At 41.2% G+C, this 12,060-nt stretch overlaps 1 protein-coding gene across 1 annotated transcript in view; it reads left to right on the top strand.

The window, feature by feature from the left end:
- The window catches only part of LOC111968069 (proteasome activator complex subunit 4B-like), a 77,468-nt gene extending 72,374 nt beyond the window's left edge, over positions 1 to 5,094 (top strand). Inside the window, 4 exon segments of the mRNA XM_023993601.3 lie at positions 1,084 to 1,246; positions 1,760 to 1,893; positions 2,060 to 2,201; positions 3,222 to 5,094. Of these exon segments, the coding sequence (XP_023849369.1) occupies positions 1,084 to 1,246; positions 1,760 to 1,893; positions 2,060 to 2,194 (432 nt within the window). The 3' untranslated portion in view covers positions 2,195 to 2,201; positions 3,222 to 5,094.
- Positions 5,095 to 12,060: the final 6,966 nt, after the last annotated feature.

The raw sequence follows: 12,060 nt of genomic DNA, 5'->3' as shown, positions 1-12,060 counted from the left end.
GACAGAGAGACTGCAGGAAGAGACGCACTCTGTCTCCTAGAGATGAACGTACTTTCGCTGCGAAAAGTTGCAATTCCAGGAACAACAGCAAGGGACCCTGTAGATGCTGGAGGAACGGGTACAAAAGTATCTATATCCACATGTAAAACAAGTCCTATTCGACATAACCTGAAAGGCCGCTCAGCAAGGAAGAAGCCACTGCTCCAAAACCGCCATAAAAAAAGCCAGACTACCGGTTTGCAACTGCACATGACACAAAGAATCGTACTTTTTGGAGAAATCTCCTCTGGTCTTATTAACAAAAATAGACTGTTTGGCCATAATGACCATCGTTATGTTTGGGGAAAAAGGGGGAGGCTTGCAAGCCGAAGAACACCATCCCAACCGTGAAGCACGGGGGTGGGCAGCATCATGTTGTGCGGGTGCTTTGCTGCAGGAGGGATTGGTGCACTTCACAAATAGATCATGAGGATGGAAGCAACATCTCAAGACATCAGTCAGGAAGTTAAAGATTGGTCGCAAATGGGTCTTCCAAAATGGACAATGACCCAAGCATACTCTTAAAGTTGTGGCAAAATGGCTTAAGGACAACCAAGTCAAGTTATTGGAGTGGCCATCACAAAGCCCTGACTTAATCTATAGAAAATGTGTGTGCAGAACTGAAAAGGTGTGCGCGCAAGGAGGCCTACTAAAACCTGACTCAGTTACACCAGCTCTGTCAGGAGGAATGGGKCAAAATTCACCCAACTTATTGTGGGAAGCTACCTGAAATGCTTGACCCAAGTTAAACAATTTAAAGGCAATGCTACCAAACACTAATTGAGTGTATGTAAACTTCTGACCTGAATGTGATGAAAGAAATAAAAGCTGAAATAAATCATTCTCTCTACTATTATTCTGACATTTCACATTCTACTAAATGTCAGGAATTGTGAAAAACTGAGTTTAAATGTATTTGGCTAAGGTGTATGTAAACTTCTGACTTCAACTGTATATGGACACACACACACACTGTCACATTGTGTAAATAATGAACTCTTTCCCCCTTTCCTTCTCTACCTCTGTTCTCCCTCTGTCCCCCAGGTGAGGGAGATGGCTGCCACCACGCTGAGCGGTTTCCTCCAGTGTAACTTCCTGTCCATAGAGGGCCCCATGCAGAGCCACTTCGAGGCCCTCTGCAAGACCCGCCTGCCCAAGAAGAGGAAGAGGGAGCTGGGCTCCGTGGTGGACACCATCCCCTCCGGAGGTAGCTACTAACACAACTTTCCAATGCTTTACTTAGAATGCATACTGTTCCTGGTAGCGCTACAAGCATACTGGCTCGGTTCCAATATCCACACTAGAATGGCCAATGCATAGCTTCATTGTAAGTGCTATTGCTAGTGTGGATATTGGAACAACCACTGTCTACATCAGCGTTTCCCAAACTCGGTCCTCGGGACCCCAGGAGGTACATGTCTTTGATTTTGCCTTAACACTACACATCTAATTCAAATGATCAAAGCTTGATGAATAGTTGATTATTTGAATCAGCTGTGTAGTGCTAGCGCAAAAGCCAGAACGTGCACCCCTTGGGGTCCTGAGGACCGGGTTTGGGAAACCCTGGTCAACATGCAACGGTCCATTGCCTTACCTGGAACACAGTTACCATGATTGTGTTAGATGGTCTTCTAGATTGTAGTTTRCTTGACCTTACTAAACCTGTTATACCTCAGCTTTTCAATGCTCCTTTTCAGTCTTTTCCTCCCTGTGTGTGTAGATCTGGTGCGGCGTCATGCTGGAGTGTTAGGTCTGAGTGCCTGTATCCTGTCCAGCCCCTACGATGTTCCCACCTGGATGCCCCAACTACTGATGAACCTCAGTGCCCACCTCAATGATACACAGCCCATTGAGGTGAACAGGACTCACACACACACACACACACACACTGCTCTCTCACACAAACACACACCTCAACGACACACAGCCTATAGAGATGAGGGGGACCCCAAACACACGTCTCTCTCTCCCCATTCCCGGTCATCTTGTTCCTGAATGCGTCTTGCGTCTACTCCTGCAGATGACGGTGAAGAAGACCCTGTCTAACTTTAGGCGGACTCATCATGACAACTGGCAGGAGCATAAACAGCAGTTCACTGACGACCAGCTGCTGGTTCTGACCGACCTGCTGGTCTCTCCCTGCTATTACGCCTAGATCCCTGGTACGTACACACACAGCAGCTAACAGTAACACCCACACACCTGCTGGTCTCTCCCTGATACTAAACCTAGATCCCTGGTACGTACACACACAGCAGCTAACAGTAACACCCACACACCTGCTGGTCTCTCCCTGATACTAAACCTAGATACCTGGTACGTACACACACAGCAGCTAACAGTAACACCACACACCTGCTGGTCTCTCCCTGATACTAAACCTAGATACCTGGTACGTACACACACACAGCTAACAGTAAACCCCACACACCTGCTGGTCTCTCCCTGATACTAAACCTAGATACCTGGTACGTACACACACAGCAGCTAACAGTAACACCCACACACCTGCTGGTCTCTCCCTGATACTAAACCTAGATCCCTGGTACGCACACACAGCAGCTAACAGTAACACCCACACACCTGCTGGTCTCTCCCTGATACTAAACCTAGATCCCTGGTACGTACACACACAGCAGCTAACAGTAACACCCACACACCTGGTTTCTCCCTGATACTAAACCTAGATACCTAGAACAATACCGCACACACACAATTCAAACGTATGCTTGGGTGGAAAAATCCCAACACAAATTACAGTACCATATAAACAATACAAGGCACCAAGCATTAATCCCATTATCCATTATGTCTCTCTTTAGGGCCAAGCATTAATCCCATTATCCATTCTGTCTCTCTTTAGGGCCAAGCATTAATCCCATTATCCATTCTGTCTCTCTTTAGGGCCAAGCATTAATTCCACTATCCATTCTGTCTCTTTAGGGCCAAGCATTAATCCCATTATCCATTCTGTCTCTCTTTAGGGCCAAGCATTAATCCCACTATCCATTCTGTCTCTTTTGGCCAAGCATTAATCCCACTATCCATTCTGTCTCTTTAGAGCCAAGCATTAATCCCACTATCCATTCTGTCTCTTTAGAGCCAAGCATTAATTCCACTATCCATTCTGTCTCTTTTTAGGGCCAAGCATTAATTCTGCTATGCATTCTGTCTCTCTTTAGGGCCCTGGTGCAACTTTCAGGAGATTTTTATGTTTTCTTAACGGAGGAACGTCACCCTCGATGCCCTCTTTGAGCCACTTGACAATTCCTCACTCTGGCATTAGACTGGGAAGGCCTCAGACTGAACAAAAAGCGGTTTAGAGTAGGATTTGCCTTTCAGATCATATTGAATACCATTAAATGGACAGGGTGGCCTGATTCTCGATCAGCACCACTACTCTGAGACACTGTGTGAATACAGGCCCAGAACAGAACACACTAGCCTGCATGAGGGTAGACCGAGCCCTCACATCCAGGACCCTGCACTCTGGCCAGACCAACYGACAACATCTGGGTCGTATTCATTAGGCATCAAACGGAAGACAATAGAATGAAAAACAGGGAGGAACTACCTGGGACTTGTCCATTAAGAACCGCTTGTTTTTTGTGGGGGGGGTCCTTTTTTCTCTCTTTTTTTTAATGATGTACCCTGAGGACCCTGAAAAGGGGGGACGTGGGGAACACGAATGCGTAATGGTTGAATGGATGGAATAAAAGTTGTGTATTTAGCGCTGATTTACATTTTTACTACACTTAATATTTAAGGATAAACCATAGCAGGGATGATTGTCCTGCGGTTTGTAATACTACTGTACAGTTTTTCTTAAATTTTTATTTTCTTTATTTGCTTGCGTGTGTTTATGTGGAATGCTTGATGATACCCTACCTCTGGTCCAAGGTGTAGTGTGCCTTCCTCCACTAATTCACCACCACTTGTGGAGGAGTGCACGCTACGCCCTGGACSAGAGCTAGTCCCTGTCCCCCRGTACTATTGCTCTCAGCACAAAATCCCCTCAATGTTATCAACTCTGAGCCAACTAACTGTATTATCCCAGTAGAGGGTAGAAACCGTACTGTCCCAGTTCTCCTATAGTGAAGTGTTCTTAGCCACAGTCTGTATGCGTTTAGATTGAGAATATATCCCAAATGGTAGCCTATTTGTTTAGTGCACRACTTTTGACTACGGCCCACAGGGCTCTGGTCAAAAGTAGTGCACTATATAGGGAATAGGGTGCCATTTGGGACTTAGAATAGATTTGAACCTTCCACACACATTTACGTACATGACGTTTGTGTACATTGTTTAATCTATATATGATATGTGCATATTTTATAATGTGTATATAGCATATGTATATAACATAAATGCACAAACATGTATTTATTTATTTATTTATTGGTTTGAAGTGCTGATATTATTATTCTAAGAGTTGCTGGTAATGAAAGATTTTGGTTTGTGAGTAAATAGGTTGTTCATCTTTTTAGTGACAGAGCTTTTGATTTCATCCTGCTCTCTCATTGGCAATGGTATATATGCAGTAGATGGAGTGATTGTGTGTGTTCATTCCCCAAGGCTTTATGTGTGTGCTGTGTTGAGCTGATGAGCGCAGTTTTATCGTCATGGCATCTGTCTAAACACCTCTCAGAACCACAAGGGACTGGTAATTCCTTGACACAGATAATTGGAGAGTCTCCATTGAAACAAGGCTTTTCCAGGACAAGAAAGCCAAAGTCCAGGACTAGGCTAAATCTGTGTCCGGGAAACAGGCCCAAGGAATAACCAAACCTCCTGTCTACCACCTTAGCATCACACCCCTTCCTCTACTCTACAATACAATATTATTCTCCATTCTTTTTTTTAAAACCCTAGTGAGAGTTATTTTTTGTTCATCCATGAAGACTTGAAAAGCTAGTCTCATTGAAGCATCGGTTCGGTGTAGTACTTCACTCATGTATAGTGTAGTGCCAAAACTGCATAGATTTTTTTTATTTTAGATGTACTGTTTGCTTATATTTAATGATGAAAATAAATAAATGGGTTGCTTGTAACACATTTCTAGTGTGTGTCTGTGCCAGTTGGTTTTGAGATGACTCATATTGAAGTTAGTCACAGCTGTGGCCATATGCATCCTCATGAATAGGGCAGCAATTGACATTAGAAAATATGGTACAGTGCCCATTCATATCAAGTAGACACGTCTTGGATATGCAGTGCAATATAAAGTAGCACTTTGACTGGTTTAACTGTACCATGTCGAGAGGGTCCTTTTATCTTACACCAAGGTCTAGGAGTTGGGTCTCAATGTACAGGTGGTAGCCTATATAACAAAGCCACTGTAACCTACAGAGGGGATTCAAGAATGAGTCGGACCCCATTTCTCGACTAAAATGGTGTGACTTATTCTCCCATGAGAATGGGTTTGTTATTCTTTTGATTTCATTAGGGACAGTTGGAAATTTACTTTGGGGGAGGGGGTCCAAAATAGGGGAGTGTTTGGTTATTATTGGGTACAGGGGAGGGTAGTGCGTTTTTCCCTGGTTTACYTTCACTATTTTGCATGTTTTCCTATATAATTTCTTCCATCCTTGACAAATGTTTTTGAGAGGCCAGGCTCATCATTGCTCATGAAGGAACAGTGAAGACATGACACGTAGCTCAAAAAGCTCCCCTATTGATCTTGTTATGGGACAATACAATTATCCTACCTAGACTAACACCACAATGCAATGAACAATTGTATTGTTTTCAAGTGAGTACAAAATTGTACTCTAAGCTGCAGTTAATGTACATAATGGCGCAAAAACCCTATGATTTGAATTTTTCACTCCATTTGAATCAGTTGTGGGTCATCTCGACAGTTTAAGGTTTAGAAAGGGACAGTAGCAGGCCAGTCTGGCTGTATTTTTACTTCTAGAACTGATATGCGTAATCTGTTGCAGATCATCATTCTCCCAAGTCGTCCTATAGTAATGTGGCCACACATGCTCCTGGCAGGCCCAGTTATTCAGGAAAGCTTAATGTGCACTGCCTCTTCTCCAATCTGAGCAGCTATTCTTTACGCACCTAGAACCTAGTGCTTCAATATAGCCTAAATATTTGTCATTTCACTTTTAAAATGTAACTTTTATATGTGACAAACACAACCAGTCACATAGTTTTAATCTGATTAGGCTACTTCAAAGGTCTCCTGTAGGCATGCGTCCGTGTGTCCAAAATATAATTCCAGCATCCTCAAAATGGCCTGACATTAGGGTTGCAAAGGGTCGCTAAATTTCCAGAATTTTTCCATAATAGTAAGCCTGAGAATTTTGCTTAAATTCATCAAAAAAGTTAGCTTATAAAAGGGAACCTTTTTGTGGGATACACAAGGCAATTCAAGGTCTTGTGGCATATTTTGGTTAAACTACCCCCAATTCAATGGAATTGCAACCCTCTGCATGCACAGTGCATTCTTCCATCACATGTACAGCTGATTCTCAAGATCTTGCACACTGAGATGCTATTGAGCCCACACTACTACACTGTCTGAGCCAAGGACTACATGCTTTTTGGTAAGTTTTGATTACAATACTGGGTGAGGTGAATATATTTTATATGACACATTATTTTTTGTTAACTAATAAATAGTAGCCTACAGCAAAGTGTTTAAATCATGTCTAACTTGTTAACAATTTCTGCTAATTAGTTTTTGCTACCATGTGGGTTTTAGCTTGCTTGAGCCTGCTAACTGAGGAGTGTTAATTCACCTGTTTCCATACATGTTTCATTTTAAAACATTGATCTTACAGTGGAGTTGTTCAACCTAACTGCTTAAATATTTATCTGTACATGGAATTGTCACAAAATGCAGTTTATTAGGCTAGATTAAATACTTTTTAACTTCATAGGGTGGTGAAAGTGCACAGTGATGAACTTGATGCTCCTTTCAATAAATATTGAGGGTCTTATTCTGGTGACATGATGATCGATGCTTGGCTGCCGTTTGACAAATAAAAATCTCATATAGGCTATACCTGCACTGTATCTGCAAGCTGTTTGCTAGAGCGCATGTGCCAATACCAGAGTGGGCACATTGGCTATACCTAATCAACATTTCTAGTGACGGAACCATCAGTAGACCTAGATTTGATAATGTGATGGAAACCCATTTAACTTGTATTTTTTATTCAGTACATGGGAATTTAACCGCAAAAGTTATATTGACGTGCACTACGTATTTAATCACAGACTTTTATCCTCAAGTCAATTTGATGGAAACACTATGCAGATTTTTTTTAATATTTACCAGTTGGATGGGAACCTATCTATAGACACCCTAAAGACTCTGGCAAGTGCCCTAGTCCAGTGTTACTTTGATTATGCCTGCAGATTATGGTTCACCAGCAGCCACAAACATATAAAGAGTAAGTCAGAACAAGCTTGTAACAAGTGTACTTAAACTCACCCTTCATACTTATCTGGAGGTAGAACATTTTAAGGTAGGATGGCTATCTGTGGGGGAAAAAGAGTAGTATTAATTTAGGTCTGGTCCACAGAATTATCACAGACTCAGCCCCCAGATATCTATCCAACTATTTTTCATTTGTTAGATGTCCACCAGCATAATGCCAGAGACTCTAATATTCACTGTTCGAAATATGAGTCTTATCTGGTAAGAACATGTGTATATATCMGTGCTGTTGAGTGGAACAAACTACCACAGCAACTCAAAGCCATAGCAACCATAACCACTCTTTAAAAGAATGTCAAAAGATTGCTAGTGTGTGAACAGTAAAAACTATTTTTGTCTATTGAATTGAATTTATTTTGGGTAACAGGCATATACAACAAAATGTAAAATATGGACCCAGAGGATATCACTTGAAAGTATTCTTTAAAACGCTTGTTTCCAAAGTGGTCTCGGAACACAGTGTTTTTTACTGCTATGGACAACATCATAAGTGACTTGGACACTAGGTTCCACACCACTGCAAACATATAATAATAACACATATAATGATTAAAAGGCAAGACAAAATTACGAGCAACCATAAATATATTTATTTATATTGACATCCTAAAAAGTGTCACTATTCACTGCACTTCTCCCTAACCTTAAAAATCAACCATATTAATTTCACATTAACCCTGTAATGTGTCTGTATCTATGCAATTGTATATTTATTTATGTAAAAAGTATGGACAACAATGGATATATAGTCTGTTCGACTTTATTGTACAATCCCAGTCACTTAAACAAATATTTGTACTGGGTACTTTTTTTAACTGACAAATAAAATCAATCGCAAACTTTGCAGCGGCCATTTGACATTTGATAGATATAAAGATATCTGTTACAAAACACCAAAAAGTTTAATGATGTGGAGATTGTCAAGCCCAGGATTCCATACTGGGTAGTCCTACAAGGTAGGGAGGGTGTATTTTCTTTTTGTTGAGATTGACATTGTCTATTTATTGTGGTGTTGAAAACGCAAACCATGATATTGAAGTGCCTGAAGTTGGTATGCTTTGTTTTTGGTTGTGTGTTGCATTGGCACAGAAACTTGTTGGTGGAAAATGTGTTGCATATATTTGATATACTTACAAATATAGCATCAAAATGTTCAATCTGATTTTCCCCCTAGCTGATCATTGTCTGCAGCTGTCTATGATCATAGTGTAGGCATAATGGAACAAGCAGGGAGAGTGGGCTTGTTCGTGGTGGTCAGCCAACCCCCATAGATAGCCCTGCTTGGCATCAGCTGTGCCACAAAAGCATGCTAATTGGCTAAGTCCATATTCACGTTCATAAACACAGGGTGGTTTTTAGGACACCACCCTCCCCCCAGTAAATTTTGATTTGTGCATTAGAGTGAGACGTTCAAGCTAGAGAGGTGGACATCCCGAGGTGGTACCTGGTACCCTCACGTGCCGCACATCTCCCATGACTACACACACTCATCTCCCACTTCTTGTCGATGTACAGCGCGCCGCSGTCTTCTCCAGGATATTTTTGGGGGATCACATTAACAAGAAGATAAGAAACATACATTTTTTTAATGATATAGTGTGAATTAAAATGTGTGTGGTTATTATGGAGGCGGACAGTAAGTTTCCAATTCCAAATATGGAAATGTACGGGTTATATATTGACGATGTACATTTTCGCATATTGTTTTCTCTAGCCTACACATCAATATGCCACTGTCTATAATTTTTCTAGATGCGCTTTTTCAAGTAACCCGCAATATTAGGTTGCATTCAGAATAGATAGGCTATATGGTCTATTATTGCTTCTGATCATCACCTGTGAAGGAATACTTTTTCCTTTGTAATGCCTGTAGCTGGGATGAGGCAGGGATGGAGAGAGGAAACCTTCAGTAGGCTATTGTATTGGTTTTCATCATACGTAATTAAATGACCATGATGACCCATTTACTCTCTTGACATTGAAATGCTTTTACGTCACAGAGCATTCACACGAACAAACTGATACATGCAAATGCAGTAGGCAGGGTGCCGCCAGGGGTTTTGGGCCCCATGAAAAGATATCACATTGGGCCCCACCACCACAGGCCACACCAACCCTGCGTAATTGCTGTAACCACACCTCCAGAACCCAATCGACCCATTCAAAGCTTTAAATAACTCTACCTTTGCAGGCTTGCAACTCTCTTGTAGTCCAATATTTACTGTACGATATTTACTGACGTGAGCTGTGAAAATATAACACTGTGCAGACATGCATGCAACATTCTGCATACAGTGAAATTCATTATTTGATGCAAGACTGATACCCTCTAAGAAATGTGCTAAGGGCCATCTTTTACAGTCTAAATGTAATTTTAGTGGTACAATTCTTGAATGGAAAATTATCTTAACATTAATGAATAACTGAAAAAAAAAAAAACATTAACCTCTTCAATTCAAATCAATGAACATTATCATCTATAGAATGATATAACAAACAAAATAATAAAATCAGCAGCAGATTTTTGAACTAAGTATACAGTTGAAGTCAGAAGTTTACATACACCTTAGCCAAATACATTTAAACTCAGTTTTTCACAATTCCTGACATTTAATCCGAGTAAAAATTCCCTGTCTTAGGTCAGTTAGGATCACCACTTTATTTTAAGAATGTGAAATGTCAGAATAATAGTTGAGAGAATGATTTATTTCAGCTTTTATTTCTTTCATCACATTCCCAGTGGGTCAGAAGTCTACATACACTCAATTAGTATTTGGTAGCATTGCCTTTAAATTGTTTAACTTGGGTCAAACGTTTCAGGTAGCCTCCCACAAGCTTCCCACAATAAATTGGGTGAATTTTGGCCCATTCCTCCTGACAGATTGAGGTCAGGGCTTTGTGATGGCCACTCCAATACCTTGACTTTGTTGTCCTTAAGCCATTTTGCCACAACTTTGGAAGTATGCTTGGGGTCATTGTCCATTTGGAAGACCCATTTGTGACCAAGCTTTAACGTCCTGACTGATGTCTTGGGATGTTGCTTCAATATATCCACAAAATTTTTCCAGCCTCATGATGCCATCTATTTTGTGAAGGGAATTCTTAGTCTGGCAAGCCTCCCCCTTTTTCCTCCAAACATAACAACGGTCAATATGGCCAAACGTTCTATTTTTGTTTCATCAGACCAGCGGACATTTCTCCAAAAAGTACGATCTTTGTCCCCATGTGCAGTTGCAAACCGTAGTCTGGCTTTTTTATTGCGGTTTTGGAGCAGTGGCTTCTTCCTTGCTGAGTGGCCTTTCAGGTTATGTCGATATAGGACTCGTTTTACTGTGGATATAGATACTTTTGTACCTGTTTCCTCCAGCATCTTCACGAGGTCATTTGCTGTTGTTCTGAGATTGATTTGCATTTTTCACACCAAAGTACGTTCATCTCTAGGAGATAGAACGAGTCTCCTTCAGGAGAGGTAAGCCTGCTGCATGGTCCCATGGTGTTTATACTTGCGTACTATTGTTTGTACAGATGAACGTGGTACCTTCAGGCGTTTGGAAATTGTTCCCAAGGATGAACCACATCTGGAGGTCTACAATTGTTTTCTGAGGTCTTGGCTGATTTCTTTTGATTTTCCCATGATGTCAAGCAAAGAGGCACTGAGTTTGAAGGTAGGCCTTGAAATACACCCACAGGTATACCTACAATTGACTCAAATGATGTCAATTAGCCTATCACAAGCTTCTAAAGCCATTACATTTTCTGAAATTTTCCAAGCTGTTTAAAGGCACAGTGAACTTAGTGTATGTAAACTTCTAAACCACTGGAATTGTGATACAGTGAATTATAAGTGAAATAATTTGTCTGTAAACAATTGTTGGAAAAATTACTTGTTTCATGCACAAAGTAGATGTCCTAACCCGACTTGCCAAAACTATAGTTTCTTAACAAGAAATTTGTGGAGTGGTTGAAAAACGAGTTTTAATGACTCCAACCTAAGTGTATGTAAACTTCCGACTTCAACTGTACATGCCAAGTAGAAAATCAGCAGCTGTAAAAGTGGACATGGAAAATGGAAAACAAAATGGAAATGAAAAGGCCTGATGGTGGCGCTAGAGGAAAGGTCAAGTGGTCACCAAATCAATAGGTTTCTTCCACTTGGGGTCTTGATTGTGCACAACACATATTATGGCAATCCAGCCATTACTTTGAGATATATCTTGTTCTCCATCTTGTTCTCAGCCTGTGGGCATCGTGTGTAGTGATCCAATATCCATAGCCTTGCCATTTAACAGTTATCACTGACCCTTGCTCAGCCTTACTCACCAAGAGCCCAGCGCCGAGCCTTCTTGCTAGCAAAGTCACTGATCAAGTCTTTGAAGTCCAGCTTTCTAGCTAACTGACTTTCAATGGACAGCATGACAAGACTGCAAAGCCTGTCCATAGCAGACCTCAAATAGTTTTAGCTTACTGAAAGCTCTCTCGCCACCAGCAACAGTCACAGGCAGTGTGCAAAATATACTTAAAGCAAAGCACACTTCTCCAAAAATGCTTTGCAGCTGCATCTTACAATT

This window comes from Salvelinus sp. IW2-2015, linkage group LG8 (genome assembly GCF_002910315.2).
Source record: "Salvelinus sp. IW2-2015 linkage group LG8, ASM291031v2, whole genome shotgun sequence".
Lineage (NCBI taxonomy): Eukaryota > Metazoa > Chordata > Actinopteri > Salmoniformes > Salmonidae > Salvelinus > Salvelinus sp. IW2-2015.
The sequence above is the reverse complement of the archived record's forward strand: the minus strand, read 5'-3'. Positions and strand labels throughout refer to the sequence as shown.